Here is a 21,611-nt window from a genome sequence, read left to right on the forward strand (position 1 = left end):
GTGTACATTTAAACAGATAAATGCACATTTGACATGTGCACATGTGGATATTTATGAAAGTCTTGAACAAATATGTGTACTTTTAAACAAATAATTGTTCTTTTGAACCAAAAGTTTCACAAATAGACCTATGGCTTGAGTGTTCTAAAATCAATACTTATCAAATTGAATTTTTTTTTAAGGGTCTCAAATAATTTTATTGAAATTTATTTTCTCTCATCTTATTTTTTTTATTATTTATTTTTAAATATATTTAAAAAGTAAAAAATTGATCAAAATATGAACCAAAAAAAATAAAATAATGAAAGACAAAAGAAAACTAAATTAAACTACATCTAAAAATTACAAATTCAATTAAAATATTAAAAAATCATAAAAAACAAAAAAAAAATGAAAAACAAGTCAAACTTTTTTTAAGAAAAATAAAAATAAATAAATAGACCAAGCATTAAAAATCCCACGTCCATGTTGCTTGTTTTTCCAATTTTACCAATACTTAAATGGACCTCATGGCCAATTATAACTTTGCCTTTTCGGATCGAGCTAGCTGTTCCAATTAACATTCGACAAGCGTGAAGGGCTCTATGTTGTTCTAGAAGTTTTGCAGTGACTTTACCAAACATATTTTTGTTCTCACAAGTATATGCATATGTCGTGTGTGGTTGTTTTAAAATGAAATGAAATTAGATGATTATTTTATTATAATATTTATTTTCACGTTTTTGTGTGGAGACAAAATTTGCTACACCCGTAAATGTGATGAGTTGAATTAATGCATTGAACTTGTTATGCGGATAGATTCTGATAAGTACTATTTACTTAAATATTGAGTCTAATGGGGGGTTTAGGGGGCCTGCCCTAAGGAGAGGGGTTTTTTTTTTGAATATTTTCGTAATTTTCATGTTGCTTCCGTGTAATTCTAATTCTATATTTATAAATAAATAAGGAGCACCTCTTTTAAATAAAGAGAGTTATATTTTTCTGATCATAGTAAAAATTACAGCAGCCATGGATATAACCTTATTCTGGGGTGAATCACGTAAATTCTTGTGTTATTGTGTAGGTGATTTGTTTGATTTATTTTTTCTTACTTATTTGTTATTTCGTGTCTCACTAATCTTAATTAAGAAGGATGAACTCCTAAGAGAACTTTCTCATTTTCTGTACCTATAATTAAAAATAATGAGTATTTTGGATTGTAGTAGGTAACTTGATGTTAGAGTTAATAAATTATAAGAACTCTCATTATAATAGTACAAATATTTAATTGTCGTTTGAAATACGAGTTGATTTTTTCATTTTTTAACTATTTTAGTTTGGGGTTAAAAGGTGGTTTGGGATAAGTTTTTTGATTTTTTTATTTTAGTGAGAGAAAAAATGAAATGATTATGGATTAGATCTAACATTTTATCTTATTTGGTTAAAATAGCCTATTTTATCTTATATGGTTATTTTAGCCCAAGTAATCTTCCCAAACTAACCCTTACTGTTTTGTTTATGCTCTTGACAAAATGTCCTACTTCTATTAGCTCAGTTAGTTTCTAAGATATAGATAGTGTCACATAATATTTATAAAATATATATTTAATAATATTTTTATAATATTTGAGTTTGAAATGGTGCAAGACCAGTTATGGATTTTGAACTCAAACCCAACTCATCAAGTAAGTGAAAGGATTCAAAATCATGATTGCGAACATGCTTTTTCTTCAATGCTTAGTGAAGGAGCCTATGGGCAGCTGGGGATGGATATTTGTTAATCCACATAAAATGAGCTGATTTTTATATTTGAAAAAAATGACTTTTTTTATGTCGACTTATTATATTCCAACACAAATCCTTGTATTGTTCCTCTGTTACCTTACATCGTATTAGACACACAATCTTTGTAATTTGTTTATTAAAATTGAATTTCTAGTAATAATATAGTACTTCATGGTTCATTTTCTATAGAATTCATGAAGTTGTTGGCATGACTTTATTTATATTTTCTTCATTTTTCTTGTTCATTTTCAAATTCCTACTCATCTAAGTACTTAAAGTTATTTACATGGCTCGTTTGTCTATTTTTTTTGAACAAAAATAATATATATATATATATATATATATATATATATGAAAATTATGAATGTTTTTGGTGTTGGTTCGAATCTAGCTATGAAGGTCCTTTTGATGGTCATATAATGTCTTAGCTCCTCTATTTTCTCCTTCGACCGGTGAATCTTTCATTTCATTTTTCTGGAGTAAGTTTCAATCGGATAGTGAATGAAATAACATTCGTTGAATGAGTTGAATTATTGGAGTCATTTTAGTTATCGTTGTGCTAGTCATTATTGTGGATCTTACTTTCTTATGAATTGCCTTATGAAATAGCAACAGAGCTGTTCCCAACGCTGAAATATGTGATCTAATTAGACAATATTATGTTTTGAACACGAGTTGCTACAATTTTTTTTGGGTGAATTAAGAGTTGCTACAATTTCCTAATTTTATTTATAAAAAAAAAATGAAAATAATATCAAACAAGCTGATTGTTTTTTATTTTGTAGCAATAGATTAGACTATATAACATATGAATTCTATTTTGGTAAAAAATTACACTACTTTTTTCAATAAATTTCAAAATTATTTTTTTCCCCAATGCTGTAAACAGGTGCTTAGACATTAATTAAACAAATATCTTAGGTAGCCGAGCATGAGTAAGCAACACGGAGATTGAAAAAATGCGCAATTCTTGTCTGAGCATGTGCACTTTGCTTACATTAAGCAAGCTAATAGCTGGTTATGTTTATTAAATACTTCCATGCTCCTAATTTAATGGATATGTTTTGACTTAAATGTGGTTTATCTTTTGGCTAAAGTCAAGCTGAAATCACTATTACAAAATCGATACACGGTTGATATGTTCCATTCCATTAATGTCAAATAATTTTAATTAACTTTGCATGTAATTTACAAAATTGAAAACACCAAAAACAAAAACAAAAACCAACTATGGTGGAATTGGACAACATCAAGAAAATCATCTAGGCTCAATGAAGCTCTCTGAAATGCCATTTCCAGAAGACTGTGTGTAAGACTGAGGCCGAGAGTGGTAAGTTTCAGACTGATCCCGAGAACTAATTTCTGCACTGACACCACTTGAATTGAGAAAGGGCGGTTGTGTTGGCTGAGGAATCTCATGATGTTCATCCTTGAGCATTTTCACGACATTCGACATGGATGGCCGCAATTCTGCAGAGGCTTGTACACAAAGTAGACCGACTTGAAGCAATCTATTGGCTTCCTCTTCTTCAAACTTACCCTCTAGGTTTGGATCAACCACTTCACATAATCTTCTCAATCTGTAGAGGTTCCAAACCTATCGAAATAGGAAAAAATAAAAATAAGGTGAATTACATTGATATTTTTCAGGTACCGAAGTTTTTGATAAAATTATATTGACATTTCCCATAATGACGGCGACTTTAATATAGACGAATAAAATTACTTTGATACCCTTAGATGTTTTGTATCTAAATATGTCCGGATGTCAAATAACATAATTACCTTTCATCTTGCTTAATGAATTTACCTAATTACTCTGGTTTTCCCAACAATGTGTAGTACTTTCACACGTATAATATGAGTGTTTGGATGTGAGTGATGTTTGAATATACAGATAATGAACGGTAAAATAAATACTTTAGCCTAAAAAATGATAATGTCAGTGCTTTTGAGAAAATGTGGAGAAAAAGAACATACCGTTTGTAGGATGGAGTATGCATTTTGAGAAAAAGAGTTGTTACTCCTTCCAGACACAACTTCAATCAAAAGAACTCCAAAACTATAAACATCTGCCTTTTCAGTCAACTTACCACGAACTATATACTCTGGAGCCATGTAACCTCTGCAGAAGTGAATTGGTTAAAATTTGACTTATAATTGTTGAGTGAAATATTAAACTGTGAATTCAAAGAGGGAAAGAGTGAACTTACAGTGTGCCAGCAATGGCGGTGCTGATATGAGTCTTATCTTCTGGAAGCAATCTAGCAAGCCCGAAATCAGCAATTTTTGGCTCAAAGTCCTCGTCAAGAAGGACATTGCTCAATTTTATATCTCTATGTATGATTCTCAATTTCGATTCCTCATGAAGATAGGCCAATCCCCCGGCTGTACCCAATATAATCTTATACCTCACTTCCCAATTTAGCGGTTGAAGAACATTCTTTTTAACTGAATCAAATCAATAAACTCATTTCTAAAACATTTGAAAAAAGAAAAAAGTAAAACAAAGAAAAAATGAAGTGAATATTGGGAATCATACCAAAGAGGTGGTCATTGAGGCTTTGATTCGCAACAAATTCATAAACAAGAAGGCTTTCGGGGCCTGTAATGCTACATCCCAAGAGTTTGGCAAGATTCTTGTGATGGATATCGCTTATCAGATTGACTTCATTGAAGAAATGATCGACCCATTGTGTTGTGTTAAAGAAAAGCCTCTTTATGGCGACAGTGTGCCCATCGGGTAAAATCCCCTGTTTGGAAGGAGAGAAAATTGGCATCAAGTTAACTTCACAGGAAAAGCAATATTACTTTGTGTTCTTGGATTGCATACGAAAAGGTTGGAATGTGAAATTACTTTGTAAACTGAACCAGATCCTCCTTGACCTAGCTTGTTGGATTGGTGAAAGTAGTTTGTGGCCTTTTCAAGAGTTTCATATGAAAAATTGAGTTTGGAGTTGTTGACAGTGAAGAGTAGAGCACCTAGTTGCTTCCTCTCTGCAACAAATACCAAGATCAATGTAAGTAACCAGTTGTGTTTTCGTTTTCTGTTTTTTGTTAAACTTGTCATTGAACTATTCCTAAAACTATTCTCAAGAAAATTTTCTGAAAGCAACCCAACTTTTTAAGAATCACTAAAAAGTCCCTTTCAAAAACTGTTTTCAGGCAAAAAAAAAAAAAAAACGAAGACCATACGAAAATGATGGATTTTTCGACCTTTTCATTGTTTAATTCCCAAAAACACAAAAAAGTGAAAACAAAACATAAACGAATAGAATAGATGTTTTGGAGCTTTTCATTATTTTTGTTCTTGAAAACACAACCAAAAAAAGAAAAACTAAAACGAAAACGAAGATGAATAAGTTTGATCCACTTCTTGGGAATGTTAGATACCTCTCCTCTTCTTGGCAAGTTTGATCCACACAAAGAAAGAAATTGCTGCAACAATCAGCAGAAAAGCCACAGCAGCAGCAGTTGAAGCCAGAATGACAGCTAAGTGATTGCCTTTTTTTGCAATTCAACATAGAATTGTGTCAATTCAGTGCAAAATAAAAGAATTTATTGGGAAATGGCGCAGAAAACAAAAATATTTTAATAAAAATTCAAGGCACTAAGAAGTTGTATTCTGCAGAATCAGTGTTCATTTCATAGTCCCTTCAAATTCCTGTTTGGTGTGGATTTCATTTTTCATGTTTTTTCAAAATAAAATTAATGAAAAAATAACCATCATTGTGCATATCAGTTCTAAAAACAATTTTGAAAACCGTTTGCCTAATTTTCCATATCAGTTCTCGGTTTTTTCTGTTTTGGAGAACAAAAAACCAAAAAAAAAAAAGAAAGAGAGACAACAATACCAAATGCGAAATCCAAACGGTGGGTATGTTTGATAACAATACCAAAAGCGAAAACCCATCGTATACAAAAATTACTAAATTCTTTTAAAAAAAAAAATAAAAAAATAAAATAGTTTGGCTTGTTTAAAAAAAATATTGTATGTAAGTCTAAAAATTAAACTTACTTTTCAAACTTAATGACGTGATAATCAATTAATATATTTAAGACAACACTTATTCTACCATCTTCTCTAATTATTAATTAATCATATTATTTACATATCATTCAATCTAAAAAATAAATATAAAATATGAAATTTTAATATCATATTCTTCCTCCGCCACCCCCACCCCCACCAACCCCCATCACTGCTCATCATCGCCATTGGCCACGTGATGACCTTCTTCAACAACCCCTCCAACAGTCATCACTGCTCATCATCACCACTGGCCACATGATGACCTTCTTCAACAAAGGAAAATGATACAACTTTAAATTTATAATTTTAATTTGAGAATTAAAAAAAAAAAAAAAAAAAACACAAACATCACATCACGAGTAAGATGAGCTCATTAAAACTCTCTAAGGTCCTATATTTAGAGCTTCCAATCTTTCTTTTTTGAAAATCACCTTTCGCCACCACCTCAAATCATCAGCTGATCAAAAACCACCTCAAGCCACCGATCACCCCTTTCACTAATTTTCAAACACAAATTTTTAAAACAGGTCTGTACCAAATATTTATTTATTTATTTTAACGTTACAAAAAAAAAAGAAAGAAGACACTCACCGCCATGTCCAGGTTGTCCACCACTAGTAGAATTGTAATAGAACTTCTGGGTTGAATACCTCATATAACACCCTGAATTCAAAACTCTCCCTTCTTGCTCCGCCAAACACGACCCAATCTTCACCTCTGCGTCTCCCAAACACTTTTCACAATCACTCCCATTCACAAATTCCCAACACTGAGCCAACCCATAAACAGTTAAATTCCCTCTACTCACAGACCCAACAGCGAATCTACCATTGTTAACACCTTCCAAGCTCAAATTCCTCACCAAATCACCAACATTTTCTCGAAACAGAGTCTCATTCCCACCCACAAACCCACTCGACCCACACACAGTTCGATCCAATCCACTCAAACTTTCGTTGAAGAACATGTAATCGTCGTACCTCAAGTAACACCCATCGTAGAACAATCGACCACCGCGAATCAGACGTTGGAAAGGGAGGCAACGAAGGATCTGGGTTTTGATTTGGGCGAAACAGAGGTCGCAATCGGAGCGAGAAAGGTCTTTCATGCACTCTCCAAAGGCGTAGACTGTGGCGTTGCCGGAGCCGTTGATAGCGCCGCCGTAGTATTGGGCGGAGACGAGGGGGGTCACGGCGTCGATGGCGGCGAGGAAGTTGGCGACGAAGACTTGGCGATCGGACGGTTGTGCGCTGGTGTTGGTGCATATGAGAGCTGCCTGTGTAGCCCTTGGATCCGAGAGAGATGGGGTTGTACTGAAAGTTAGGAATATGAATATACAGAGGATTGAAAAAGCCATTAGTGGAAGTTGAAGTGGGGAGAGGATTTTGGGGTGTATCTGTTTGGGAGAAGAGAAAATTTGATGATGGGATGGGATGGGATGGGAGGGAGGGAAAGAGAGAAGGGAATGAATGATAGTAGTTGATAATACATCTGTCAGAAACTCAGAGTCAACGCCGCGGGGTTTAGTTTAGGAAAAAGATAAGAGACCTTGAAAGAAAAATGACGAGTATTGCCGCGTCCAGTCCACACATGCATAATTGCGTAATATATATAAAATTTTATTTTTTGCTTATTTTTAAGTTCTTAAATTCTTTCATTTTTCATATTTATTGTCTTTTAGTGATTTTTTTTTTAATTTTTTTAAATACACTTAATTTAAATGAATTTAAAAGGTAAAATATTTGTGAAGTAATTTAAAAAAGAGTATTGCTATATTTATTGAATTTGGGCTCGTTCGAATTGTTTGAATTTGTGCATGCCAATTGTTCGGCCAATCAACAGAGCGGATGCCAGTTGACATACTAGTAGACAAGAGAAACAATCGTGATTGATAGGGGTTACAACTACAGTTAACAAGGGTGATGTCGGCCATTCGACCAAACATCCTGCTTATGTAATTCGGACAATTTGGACGAGTTTAAATTCGATGGATCAATTATTTAAATTTTTTTTTAATAAATATAAAAAAAAATATGCTGAAATTTTATATTTTTATGTTTAATGAATTTTTTTTCCCCACAAATTCTATATTTTGAATGAATTTTGTATTTTTCACAAAAAAAAAAAAAAATATTTTTCATATTTTGTTGTCTTTAAAATGAATTTTTATATTTTGTATATAATAGAACATGGGACAGTGGGGAATAATTGCTTGCTACCATACCATTGAATAAAGTGATGTGGCCAATTTTATGGTGGAGGGGTTAACAATTGGTATTCATAATTTCACCATTTTGAAAGATTAATAATATCATAATACTATCAATCTGGTTCATTTTCCAATCAAACATGTTATTAGTGGACAAAAAATTTTAAAAGGCATATAGATCCACAATATTATCAAATTTTAACTACCCCTAAACGGTCTAGAAAAAATTAAGAAATTACCAAAAAAAATCTAAAAAGTAGTTAAAATTAAGTATATGTTATAGATTTAAATTTATCTAATGTAAATCATATTTGGAATAAAATTAAAAGTCTTGTTAATAAGTATTCTTAGCTATAAGTAAAAGATAATTCCACAATATTATTATGGGTGATGATGACTGGTCACATTATGGCTTCATTTGAGAAGTTGATTAGTAGAAATTGACTATTTTAGTAAGTTATTTTAGTTTTTAATTATTTTAGTAAGTTAAAATAGTTGTATTTTGGGAGAGGGTTATATTTTTTTGTAATTAGATATGATATTTGTAAGAGAAAAAATAAAATGATTATGAGTTTAGTGTAACATTTTGTCTTGATTATTTTAACCAATTTTATCTTTTTTGTGAATTTTGACAAAAAAAATCTCCCAAACCCAACTTGCCAAACACCGTCGATATCTAATTTTTGGATAATTAAATTTGGTCACACAACGTTATTTTTATTGCTAATTATGTATTTATGTGATTAAGAAAGGTATGAGATTTTTATTTTTTTTATTATAATTTTTTTGGATGTAAATAGCAGATGGGTGTGAATTGAAGGAGGGGCTTGAGGATTTTTCAATGGGAAAACCCGAATTAGGAAATAGTAGGATCCACCAAAAGAAGAACTGGGGACGCTACATCGAGCCACCAACCAGCGCGTGTGGGAGGTGATAGAGAGATAGAGTTTAAGATAGGCTACAAAAATTTTTATTAAATAAATGAGTAAATATTTTATACAGATGTGAGTTATATTTATTTGAGACATTTGATGATTTATTTAATAAAAAATTTAGAACTTATAACATTTTTTTAAAGGTAGGAATAGATATGGAGTTTTGTTCGACATGTGTGGATTAGTGATAGGGTGATTATTCGTTAGAAAAAACGTTAAAGATAAGGTTTGATTTAGGATGTGAGTTAATTATTTTGAATTATTTTAATTTGAGATTAAAAAATCTCGTTTGAAATAAATTTTTTCATTTTTTTTTATTTTTATAAAAAAAAAAAATAATTATAATTTAAATATGATATTTTACATTATTAATTTTTTAACATATTTTTATTTATTTTTAACTAAAATAACTTTTTAGTCCAAAAATCCTCCAGCCAAAACGAGGGCGTAGCATTGCGTGGATTTTTTGGGCTGCATTGTGAAAAAAAGTCAAATAAAAAAAAGATCGTTGCAAAATTCGAGACCAGATTGCCTACGCGGCGCTGTGAGTCATGTCTGAAAAGGATATGAAGCGTCGGTTTCATTGATGTTGAATGTTCGACCAATCAGAGATTGTTTGTAACTTGAAAGTTAGTAAGGCCTGTTACGTTGACTTTTGCCATCACTTGTTGTGCACTTGGTTTCAAAGAAGCTGTTTCGAGTGAGCCAAAAAAATCCATTTTTATTTTTATTTTTTTAAAAAATTATGTTTTATTTATTTTTTTTATCGGTCTTGTGTAGCTAAATTTTGGATTTAAAAAAAAAAGTGTACAAGATTATTTTTGTTTTCTTGTTTTTTTTTTAATTTTTCGATTCATCTTGTTGAGTTAAATTTATAAACTTAATTTTTTTTAAAAAAATAGTCTCATAAAAAAAAAAAATTTACATGACAGTGTATACTTGAAAGGAAAATGAGTGATAGCACTTAGTGCTATCACTAATGATGTGGCAGTGAGCCCTACCAAGAATGATTTGATGTTTTGACCTTGGTGTTGTATTTTTTTTCTTTTTTTATTGAGTGCCATGTCATTAGTGGTCGTTTTAGAGCTCCAAAATTAGTGGTCTCTATCATTGTTGTACTTGAAAAATATTTACATATTAATGATAAATTTTACAAGTTTTAAAGTATAAAATGATAAACTTTTTAATCAATCAATAATTAATTTTAACAAATCCACTGTGTTGTAGTTTTCCTATATAAAAAAAAAGGTCATCAAATAAGCAAATCCAAACACCTACTAAGAAAAACTCATACATAATTTTTTATACAGAATAATGTAATTTAATATTTATTTTTTATTTTAGAAAAATGCTAAAAATAAGTTTTAGGATTGTTGTTAGTGTTAAAAAAATATTAAAATGTGTAATTATTTTATGATATGTAAAAAGTATATTAAAATTATAAATAATTTAGCATTCTGTGTTCTTAAAAGGGTTGCGACCTTCTAAAGCAAAACATTCATAAAAATTAATTTAGTTCTAATAATGACATTTCGTCATTTTTCTGGTATATTTTTTTGTATGAAATATCTAAATAATTTTTAAAATTTTTATTTTGTAGAAGTTATTCGGATGTTTTAAAGTACTGCTCTATGTTATTTATCTTGGGATATTTCAAAAACAAATAACATAATTATCTAAAATTAAATTAAATTAAAATGCCACATATATTTTGACACAGCAGACTACAGAATTTTCGGTTCATTTATTGAGTACAAATAGCATACCTACCGACAAGGTTGTCATAATCCAATCTAAAAAAAAACAAGATTGTCCTAGTCGGCGAGTCAGTTGCACCAAAAATTATTGAAATTGATGTAAGATTTTTATTTTTTCTTTAAGACTACCCTAAGCAGTTCCAATGGGGTTGTTTATTAATATGTCATGGTAGTTGGGCGCTTTGATATGTTTTCATTGAAATTACAAAATTTTTCTACAAATCTGAATCTAAAAACTCACATTTGTTTTGGTGCATGGTGCACCAAAAATACCCATAGAAAAGTCATATAGAGACGACAATTTAACTTGTCTTCATCAGAATTTCAATAATTTCTGTCAAGGCCGGAAAGAACCACGAGAAGCATTGGAAGCAAAGGAATCGCAATGGAAAAACAACAAATTGACCGACCAAGAGAAAGAAAAAGAAAATATTCAACCTACAAGTTGGTTTGATCAAAAAAGACAGAACAAACAAACAATAAAAAGAGAGCCTAAACACCAGACAATGAAAAAATCAAAAGATTTTTAATGTATTCAAAATGTTGAAAATGTTAGTCATACATAATTGGAAGATCTAAAAAGTCCGGGCAGACAATTCTTGTCGCAGCTTCTTAGCACTGATGTTAGATTTTCAAGGGAAAAAAAAGAAGAGAAAAAGGTAAAAAAGAAGGGTAACTCACCCCATAATCTGATGAAGATGCTGGATACAACATGAACTTCCCACTGGAACAGTAGAATAAAATTGGAATATTTTGCAAGGAGAAAGACAAGGGACACTGCGGGAGAGGGTAGAGAAGGAAAAGTATCCCGGGTTAACCTGACTACTAAGATCTCAGAATCTGTAGCTGGGTTCAACGTCCATTGCCCATGTAAACTTTGCCAGAAGAGACTTGTTGAAAATCTGCATAGCATAGTATGATAAGCAGCAAATCCACTAGTACAAAAAATTACCTCCACTCAAGAGAAAATTGTCCCAAAAATATAAAATAAAATGGGGTAAAACTACACTTTCTACCCCCACCCTTGACATCAAATTCTAACTTTAGTCCCTCGTTTTTGAATTGCTTGCCCCTTACATGTTTGATCAAATTGCAATGTGGTCATTCCCTTAGTTTAGTGTTGAATTGCCTACTAGAAATTGTCATGTGACCATCACATGAGGTATTTTTAGGGCAAACATATAATTTATTTCTCTTTTATATTTGTTCTACATTTTTTGATAGCATTTTCTCTTTGTATAATATTTTCTAAACCTACTAGGGAAGGGGTGATGGGTGGTGGTGGTGGCGGTGGTCAGTTAGAAAATATAGTAGAGAAAATACTATGAAAAAATATACAATAATTAGTAAAGAGAACAAAATTACATTTTTGCCTTCAAAAATTTTGTGTGCGGGTCACATGACAATTTCTGCTATGAAATTTATAACACCAAACTAACAGAGTGGCTACATTGCAACTTTACCGAAAGTGCGAGGGTTGACCATTACAATTGAAAAACGAGGGGACCAGAATAGGATTTGGTATAAAATGCAAAGGTGCAATGTGTAATTTACCACCCAAAAAAAATGCCCAGTATATGCAAAGCAATTCACCTTCTCAATTGGAACTTCATGTCGCTTGCACCAAGCAACTGTGATTCTAGGATCAAGGTAGTTGATCTTTGATGTACCCAATGCCACAGTTTTCAAATCTTCTTTGGTCTCCTTGTCCCGCTCCATTTTCTCAATCTTTGCAGTGGTTTGAGCAATCTTCCTCTCCAACCTACAAAATACATTTACCACTAGCTCCAGTGAGGCAGCCTCACATAGAAGGTGTACCTTATATACACAAGCAAGGTCTAGTGCTTACGCTTCAGGGTTCAGGTTTTTCTTTGGCTTCCCATCGGCACCCTTCAACGGGGGCTTCCCTTTCTTTGCCCGAGCCAAATCTGTTTTAAACTCATCTAGCATGCCCTACAGCCAATATAACAGAATAGGTGTAAGAACCAACCACCACGATAATGCCACATGGCTCAAAAGGTAATAAGGAAATTCCCCAAAGCACAAATGCTAGAGACCCATAATTTAAATCCCCAAATTCACCCATAATGACATGGCAAGGAGTTGGGAGTTACATGGGAGTTTGTGACAAATCAAAAGTCGACACGTAACCTGCCATGTCATTGGGGGTAAAACTAGGGGAGGTTTTTAGGGGTCTCAATCATTTTCTTTTAAGAAAATCCTCCTAGCAAGTGTGTGTGAGCAAATACAAATACAACCCTCAGAGACAATGCAAGCACACGCAGGGCCCTGCAGGGAGGGAGAGAGAGACAATGGTGACATGCAAATTGTCAATATTCTAATTAGATGGTAGCTTGAACTCCCTTAAATTTTAAACATTCCTTCACACTCAAGCCCAAGGTAGAGTATTGTTCTCCCACATGAGCAGTTGAGCTTTTCATTCCTAGAGTCCAGAAATAATCACTACCTTTAATTCATCGATCTTCTCATTTAACCTTGACATTTGTGCAGAGTGGGACTTTGAGACTGTACGTTGATGATTACAAATGATAGCAACCTACAAAAAAAGCAGCAAAATTAAAATTTCCACAAACTCAATAAAAAAAACTATGATTTGCTCGTGAAAACTTATTAGCAATAGACTGCCTTTACCTCCTTGTTTGCATGCTGATAAACAACAACTTTCTCGGCAAGATCTCCACCCTTAGTTTCCCTATTCAACTATAATCACCCAGAACAAATGTCAGAAAATAACACATCTCAGAAGAAAATTGAACAGAAACATCCCAAGCGAAAAGCAGAGGACTATATGAGGGATTCAGAATTCAAAGAAAGCAAAGGAATCCTCTCATTAAAAAAAAAAAAAACCTTTTACACATGAAATATAAAAATACAAAGTGATAATAGATTAATTTACATGTCAAAACATAAAAATATTCACATACTATACTATATTGAGTTTTAAAATCCATAACTCATGACAGCTCTTTTTTCTTGACTAACCATAAGCTTATTACAACTGTTAATGTCATAAATCTCACGGACTGCTCTACTGTTCATATTAACTATATCTACACACTAAAAGCCTCTATCATCATGAAATACAATCAACCTGCTTTAGCCATAATATCAAAATGCCACCTTGGGATTAAGGGTCGGTAAGTTTGATTTGAGTTCCCATGCCACCACATATAAAGTCCTGAAATTAAATTCGCTGCTTCTGATGCCACAAAAAGTGAGATCTCTCTAATGACAGAATAAAAGAAGTAATAGTAACTTCAATGGAATAAATTTTAGAAAAGAACTCTCTCTTATGGGACAGAATAGAATTAAAAAGAGCTGACAAGGGATCAAGGATTCACTGGAGTGGCAACACATGTCAAGGAACGAGAGACCAATGGAGTGACTGGGTGAGAGACTGAAGTCCAACACGCAGAGAGAGAGAGAGATTCTGAAGAGCCAAATACAGGGCTTAGAATCCAGAGAGTACAGGGATACTATTCACTGTCCTCAAAAAGCTTCTTAGAGTGTAGATATTCTTGGGTTACTATTCACTGTCCTCAAAAAGTGCACTTTTCATTCTCAAAACCCTATCCAACCAAACCAACCCTAATCCATTTCCCTAGTTATGGCCACCAATTTAACCATTAAAACGCTAAATTACTTTCTGTTTAGGCCCTTAAATAACATCTGTTATGAAAATCCAGCAAGCTGCCCTCCATCGATGTGTTAGAACAGTTCAGCTTGTTAGGATTTGTTTCGATCCTCAAAAATTTGTACAAAATTCAACGGCACAATCTCTGTCCCGCAGGGCATCAAGCTGAGGGAAACCTCCATCTCTTGCCGCCAAGCCACAAGACATCACTAGAGTCCAATGGTGCATGCTAAAAACTTCAGTATACCTAAGCCCCACCTCTTAGCTTGGGTCTAAGAAAGTGGCATGGTACAACCACAGTAATGGGATAAGATCAAATGAAGTTGGCACGGTAAACGGTCACGATAGTGCAATAAGGTTACCTGCCTCAATCAAGTGCTGAAGCATGCAATATAACCATTGCAGTACAACTTAGGCGCATACAAGCTGCTAGCAAGTCCTCCAATATCACCTGGACCACGAATGGGTGCTTATGCTACGCATCATCCATGTGTATACAACACACAGTGGTTCAGTAGATATCTGCAACTTTCAACTCCCATATTTTACAATTTGATGGCCAAACAAACGAGGACATCAAGACAGACTCACATAAGGTGTACCCAACGTTGGTTAACCCATTACATATATTTCACGGGAAAAAAATTACTTAGTTGTGGAAACACCAAGCTTGCATCTTACCATATCATCCAAAGTGATAGATGCATTATATGTACGGAAAACTTTAGCTGTGAGGCCAGGCATGAGCTCCTTCAGATGAGCATTCAGTTTACTGGTATCCAGCTTGTCAAAAAGATCATCACCGCCTTTTTTTCCTGTAGAAAAATATGAAGAACGTACTCACATTTCCCAATCATGAGATGCAAAAAGAGACATTTTGAAACAAAAGGACATCCACTAACCAGTTCGGAACTGCTGAATTGCCCTAAACACAGGAAGTTCAACTTCAACCTCATTTTGGTATCTAATTGAATCTTTACCGAGGAAGTCAAACTGGAAAATCAGAAAATTGATTTTTTATCAATTGCAATTAAAGAACAACTTGTACTGTTATATGCTTGTAGAAGCTTCAAAATATTACAGGAACTGATTCTACTTTCATAGCATAAAGTCCACCTCAAGTCTTTTAAAACTTCAAAATCTCAAAATAATAACCCATCAAACTTGTAAAAATTAGTTTCATTTGTGCCACAACTAAATCCAATCCCAATTTAGAATTAAATCCTTGCTATCTGAGACAGAAAATCCATAATACCTTCAAAATATTTGGGGGTACTGGTTCTACATTTTCTACTTTCAATGTGCAGCAACCAACAGTATCAGCTTCATCGTCATCCTGCGAGACACCAATCAATTTTTAGAAAGAGTCTGCATAACATGTTTTTTCTTTTCTTTATTTTATTTTGTTTTTTTTATGTTTCTACTTGCAAGATCGTGGATGACTATACATGCACACATGCACACTATATATATAAAGCAAATATAGCACTGTTAGCATAGGTAAAATGGCCTGCATCGCTAAGTTTCCTACACGGTAAAAGGTTTCCACTCTACTCAACAGAGCCTTAACCGATTACCTGGTGTAGGCTTCTCAACTATGCTGCTCCATCAGGAGGAAAAAGAATATGTGTCTTCCATGAATGAGAAAATAAAATTTAAGTATAAATAGGACAAAGATATTTATGCACATCATACCTTCTCATTGCCTGCCCTGAGAGCTAGTTTATCAATAAGATAGGTAGCAACAGCTATTTGCCGCCTTGTGATATCTTTATTGGTAAAATCTTTAGTATAAGCTGTTCTGATGCCTTGTATGTAGTCCTAAAATCAGATAATGAGTTACAGTTAGAGGATGAGAAATTACTATAAGAAAATGCCACATTGGATGTTAGGTGCAATTTTATATAAAGTACCTTCAAAAGCCTTGCTTTCTCATATTTCTCCTTATCACTTTGCCCTTTCAAAGAACTGCTAGCTGCCAAGAACACGTATTTGAATTCTTTTGGATTGATTGGATCATTCCAAAAAGCTAGCCATGTAACCGTATTGTCATGCCTTATCTCTTTCCAGCTGCAAAGATCAGATATCTGTGAAGTTAATTATTACACACAAAATATCTTATATAGAGATATAAATTTGTTAGTTTTTGAATTAAATTGTGGCAGAAACAACCACCTTTCACCAGCAATAGGGCATTCTGGAATTGGGGCATCCTTTCCAATATTTATAGTAATGTCACTAGGCCGAATGCGTTTTTTCAGCTTACCCATCTGAACAACATAAATAAAAAAATCAACAGTAAGTTTTGAATGAAAACTTGAGACTATTGCAAAGTCTTCTAGATACAGCTACAACACATCACATATTCCATCTTGGACTATTTAAATTCTTCATCGCTGGTAGAAAGCTATCAATAGAACCTTTGGGTGCTCCCCACGGCCTCGAAACAACCCAGGCGGTTCGACTCTAAAGTTTCCAACCTGCAGTTTGAGATTTGATCAGACTCTATATGAATGCTTTGAGAATGATGAGAAAATGCATCCAAAGCAACTATACTATGTCAGTATGTCATAGCTAGCAAATTGATATATTTCAGAAGGATGTGGACCCCAATGTATCTTAGAATAGTCTTGGATGGCAGGAATTAAAGATAAGGAATTGGAATCCCACTACCAAGAACCCCATCCCTAATAACAAAATGAAACTTTCCAATCAAATATATAAGTGATAATCAGAGCCGAGAGTTCGTATCCAAGTGATATATACTGAGAAAAAGTTGCTCCATGTGAACAGCTCACTTGAGTAGTTCTTTCAAATTTCTTTTTGTACAATATCCAACTTCGGAAATGATAAAAGGAGAAAGAGAGAGAGAGAGAGAGAGAGAGAGAGAGAGAGAGAGAGAGGGAGGGTGGGGGGTGGAAGGGGTGCCATTACAGAAAACAAGTTATTACTCTTAGTTAGAATGCTCAAGCCTTCTCTATAAATGGAGTTGACTAAAACGAATTGATGTTGGGGCAGAATATCTATTATAGCTTTTCTGTTTTTAACAGGTAAATAGTAAATTTCGTATTCACAAAGCAGAGCAAGGCATGACACCCAAATTCCAAAGCATGATACATAAATCAAAGCTAGCAGAAACCTTCTCTTTGACACCATCAAGGCTAACCCACATGTACTTTTCCTCTTGTTTCAGTTTTTCTTCTCTCAAGGCCTTCTTCTCCTGCATGAACAGAAACTCTCAGTTTGATAAATTTTAGAAGTACATAAATATCACTCAAAATATTTTCTGAATGAATCAGGCAATTATAGACAAATCACTGTACAAATACAAATAATAGTTATCCTGTGAAACTGTTGGATCAGAAACTGAATCTACCTCAAAGCAGTGGTAGATTAGGGAGTAAGTATTGCCACAGATGTCATTATATTATATTGAGCAAAACTCATAGCAAATAAATATTTTGAGAGTAAAATCAGATTGGATCTTGAAAATAAGGATTAGATTAATAGGATCTTTGAAGTAGTTATCTTTATTTTATGGTGTAGATGACCTTAGAGAATTTTCTTGTTTATGGTAGATGACATATGCTTAAATGCAAATTTATTACTCAAATTGTGTTAAAACACTTGAGGATGCACTCAAACCCTCTTTAGTGGTAGACTATCAGTCCAGGTTGCCTCTGAACAGTCAATTTCATCCCTCCGTTCTTGTTCTAGCAACATTTTTCTAGTACTTTTGGGTCAAACGATTGTAACTTTTGGTTAAAGAACATCAAGACTAAGTAATGGAATTAGAGGCTACATAGAGATTTGGATGTCAAAGAACTAGATATTTTGATGGAGATGAATGAGTTACTGAAAAGTTGGGTAATTCAATATACTGTTTAAAGGCACCAATGAGGTGCACAACCCGCATACAAGGACAAATGTATAGCTTGAGAGCCTCGCTACACCAAAAACCTATTTTAAGTCCTCTACAAAATCCAAAAATTGATGCAAGGATGGAGAAACATAGAAACACTGTTATCATAAGTCTAAGAACAAGTACATAGACGGCACCCCCTTGATGCCTTTTTAATATATACAAGTTACTTACAAAAACTAATAAAAATATAACTATAAGTCGAAGAACTTCATAGAATCCAAGGCCAGTAGGTAAAGAGGTGCCACAATGTAAAATGGATAATAGCACCTCGTCATTGCAAGAATCAAACCAAAGAGAAGTTTAACTTTAGTCAGGGATCAAGTTCATTAGCAAGTGTTGTTCAATAAAAAGTTCATTAGAAAGTAAAATCTTAATTTTTCCAAGCATAGCACACTACAGAAACTAAACAGAATTGGTTAATGGTAACTTTTGGAAACAAAAACAGAGTAAAAGTACGAGAATATTGTTTGGTTAAAGATTTATAAACTCATCAAGCCTCTAGAGTTCCAGTATCCATTTGCAACACAAAGCCAGAAAGTTTGTAGGCAATAAACTTACTTCTGAACTCATTTGCTTCTTCTTCTCCTTTTCCCTTTGATGCCATTCATATATTGGGGTGAAATTGCAATCTTCCAACCTCTGAATTACATGGTTTTTCCCAAGTATTTTTCTCCAGTCATTCATAAAATTCTCTTTGAATGTAGGTTTGTTCATATAATCAGTATCTAACATCACTGCATACATTGTTGCAACCTGCAAAATAATTCATAAATAAAACAGACAATGTGGATGACTATGAGGAAGAGAACTTCCAAAATGAATGCAATAACAGTGAAAACTGAATTAATGAATAGAAACAAATAAGCTATACATTACGATTAAGAATCAGAAAAGATTAAGAAAGAGAGAAACCTCCTCTTGTTCAGGAGTCAAATCAACCGGCTTCCCCTTGTAGAGCATCTTAACCCCATGAGGCTTATATGGAGGTGGGAAAATGACACCATTGTGAACCAAGGTAGTCCATTTCTGCCCTTCGCCGGAGCTGGGGAGCATCTTGGATGACTTAGAGTACATTGATTTTTTCACCTGTTTCTTATTCTTACTTGATTTTTTGAACGAAGACGAAACAACTTTTGTTGCTTTTTGTTTTGTAGCCAATGATTTATTACCTGATGAAATTGGCTTCTTCAATCTCTCGGAAATAGGAACGTGATCATAATCATCGGCTTCCTTTTCTGCTTTCACAGATACTTGTTTACCAGTGATTGGCAAGGATCCATCACCAATCTTTGGCTTTTTAAATGAAGAATGACTTGAAGATTTGACCTCACCTAAAGGTCTCTTATTCAACACTGTAGAAGATTTCTTAAGTTGGTTATCTTTCATGGTATAACCATTTTGCTGAAGTTTCAATGCCATAGGTTTATTGTCATCAAACTCGTGGGATTTGTTAGTAGATGGTCCTGCATTTGACTTTACCTGAAACTTTGATGATAAAGGAATTTCATCATCCGAGTCTTCAGTTTTGACTCTGGGTTTTTGAAGCAGTGGTGAACCTGGACTAGAAGTGCTTGGCCCTTTGTTGGCGTGATTCAAGTTTCCCTTTGGTAATCCAGCAAAAAGCCTAGCGCTCAGTGGTTTATCATCTTCGGAATCATCAGAATCACAATGTGGTTCACCAGCAGAATTAATCGACTGCTTCTCCTCCTTAATAATAGCAGAGGTTGTATTCTGTTGTGACGAATGTTTTAATTGACCCGTTGCTGAAGTTGACATTTTTGAATTTGGCACTGGCAATTTCACGGGCGATGCCTTAGAAGATGAAGTTGAGGCTTTTGGGCTAGCCAAAGGAGATTTTACAGCAGACAGTTTGGCAGATGAAGTTGAAGCTTGCGGGCTTCCTATTGGAGATTTCACCGGGGATGCCTTGGAGGACATAACCGGCTTACCCTTTTGAGAAATCGAGTTCTGACTACTGTGAGAACGTACTTCAGAGGACACAACCGGCTTACCCTTCTGGGAAACGGGGTTATGCCCGCTCGAAGAACGTACTTCGGATACTTGTTTCCCTGACTGCCCATCATGCCTTTGAGAAGATGACTTATTTTTTTCCAAGTTCAATTTCGTGTTATTTTTTTCCAAGTTCAATTGATTTTGCTTTGATCCTGTGTTACTTCTCTTGAAAATTAAAGGTGCATCATCGTCATCATCATCATCAAAAGCATTCATCATTTTTGGTTTCGCACAAGTCTGAACAGCCATTGTCCAATTGGCATATATATATATATATCACCTCAATTTCTGCAACCATTATCATTATGTTTTAAAATTTTATAACCAATTCAAATTATAAACAAATTTCACATGAATCAAAACCTGAGAATCTTCATTTATTCTATGAATTAAAAATGAAATTGATAACATCGATCAAGTAAGAAAACAAACATATTGAATCGAACGAATTTGAGGAGCTGAACCACGAAATAAACACAGAATCAAAAATTGAATTGGATAGATCTAAGAAAAACGAGAATCGAAGGATGGATCTGAAAAGAACGTACCTTGGTGGTGAAGTGAAAGCTGGGATTGATTGGCGCGAGTCACGCGATCGGTGACTATCGGAGACCTTGGAATTTTTTTCTCAGTGAACGCCGTCGTCAAGATATGGCTCGGTATTTGTGTTTTAAGGGTGGGCATTCACCGAAATCTGGGTCGGGTTCGGGTTGGAGACAGGTTACATAGAGCACTTATCGGATCTTGTCGGGTTCGAATAAATTTCGTGTCCACGGCCTCCGGGCCAGCAGCATTCCTAAAACCTTCTGTCCAAATTAATTTTGAATTTTTTACTTTTCGTGCTTTGTTAATTCTTTCATATTTTTTATTTTTTATATTTTTTTAAATGTACTTAAATTAGATTCACTTAAAATGTTATAATCTTTTTGGGGAAATTGCTAAAATAAAAAATTCAATAAATATAAAAAAAATTAATATGTAGTTTTTTTTGGTATTTTTTTTGTAATTTTTGTATTTACTAATTTTTTTTATAAAAATTCTCAAATATTTTTACTTTTTAAGTACATCTAAACAACCCCTTAAAAAAAAAAAGTAGTACATCTAAAAAGTAAAAAAATAATAATTGAAAAAACCTTAAAATTTCATTAAAGACACAAAAATATGAAGAAAAAAAACAGAATTTTTAAATTCGTTTAATAAAAACTTCAACTAAACCATCAATTTGGATCGCATGATTTAATTAAAGTGGCTAAGTTACTGATTTAAACTATTTGATTTTATTAAAATGTTTAAATTGTTGATTTAGTTTGTTTGCTTTGA

General features: G+C 33.5%; 2 protein-coding genes across 4 annotated transcripts; both read right to left on the reverse strand.

The window, feature by feature from the left end:
- Window positions 1-2,903: 2,903 nt before the first annotated feature.
- LOC114313631 (cysteine-rich receptor-like protein kinase 3) lies at window positions 2,904-7,579 on the reverse strand. Of its 2 annotated transcripts, XM_082871391.1 has the most exons (7): window positions 6,389-7,579; window positions 5,158-5,268; window positions 4,622-4,761; window positions 4,307-4,517; window positions 3,978-4,215; window positions 3,745-3,889; window positions 2,904-3,361 (listed from the first exon to the last, which is right to left on the reverse strand). In XM_082871391.1, exons 1-7 carry the CDS (start codon window positions 7,152-7,154, stop codon window positions 3,023-3,025), a joined length of 1,950 nt encoding a protein of 649 aa, XP_082727517.1. In that variant the 5' UTR covers window positions 7,155-7,579; the 3' UTR covers window positions 2,904-3,022. The 2 variants fall into 2 exon arrangements, with proteins under 2 accessions (XP_082727517.1, XP_082727518.1); XM_082871392.1 differs by lacking the exon at window positions 5,158-5,268.
- Window positions 7,580-11,205: 3,626 nt separating this feature from the next.
- Window positions 11,206-21,081, reverse strand: LOC114313630 (DNA topoisomerase 1). 2 transcript variants are annotated; one of them, XM_082871393.1, is made up of 17 exons: window positions 20,840-21,081; window positions 19,191-20,579; window positions 18,837-19,031; window positions 17,493-17,573; window positions 16,774-16,833; window positions 16,529-16,623; window positions 16,267-16,423; window positions 16,049-16,174; window positions 15,609-15,689; window positions 15,256-15,346; window positions 15,035-15,168; window positions 13,351-13,419; window positions 13,166-13,255; window positions 12,548-12,651; window positions 12,292-12,460; window positions 11,517-11,600; window positions 11,206-11,422 (listed from the first exon to the last, which is right to left on the reverse strand). In XM_082871393.1, the coding sequence occupies exons 2-16, from the start codon at window positions 20,538-20,540 to the stop codon at window positions 11,532-11,534; spliced, it is 2,871 nt and encodes a 956-aa protein (XP_082727519.1). In that variant the 5' UTR covers window positions 20,541-20,579; window positions 20,840-21,081; the 3' UTR covers window positions 11,206-11,422; window positions 11,517-11,531. The 2 variants fall into 2 exon arrangements, with proteins under 2 accessions (XP_082727519.1, XP_028115829.1); XM_028260028.2 differs by having other exon boundaries at window positions 11,206-11,600.
- Window positions 21,082-21,611: the final 530 nt, after the last annotated feature.

Source organism: Camellia sinensis, chromosome 5, assembly GCF_055761805.1.
Source record: "Camellia sinensis isolate YWXY chromosome 5, ASM5576180v1, whole genome shotgun sequence".
Lineage (NCBI taxonomy): Eukaryota > Viridiplantae > Streptophyta > Magnoliopsida > Ericales > Theaceae > Camellia > Camellia sinensis.

Excerpts from the sequence above, each read along its gene's own strand:
- LOC114313630 (XM_082871393.1), bottom strand. The coding sequence starts at position 20,540 with ATGGCTGTTCAGACTTGTGCGAAACCAAAAATGATGAATGCTTTTGAT. Across the intron at positions 16,834-17,492 it reads TTGATGGTGTCAAAGAGAAG|GTTGGAAACTTTAGAGTCGA; the intron begins GTTTCTGCTAGC and ends CTCAAACTGCAG. Across the intron at positions 15,169-15,255 it reads AATTCAGCAGTTCCGAACTG|GAAAAAAAGGCGGTGATGAT; the intron begins GTTAGTGGATGT and ends ATTTTTCTACAG.
- LOC114313631 (XM_082871391.1), bottom strand. The coding sequence starts at position 7,154 with ATGGCTTTTTCAATCCTCTGTATATTCATATTCCTAACTTTCAGTACA. Across the intron at positions 4,518-4,621 it reads GATCTGGTTCAGTTTACAAA|GGGATTTTACCCGATGGGCA; the intron begins GTAATTTCACAT and ends CCTTCCAAACAG. Across the intron at positions 3,890-3,977 it reads ACCGCCATTGCTGGCACACT|AGGTTACATGGCTCCAGAGT; the intron begins GTAAGTTCACTC and ends TCACTTCTGCAG.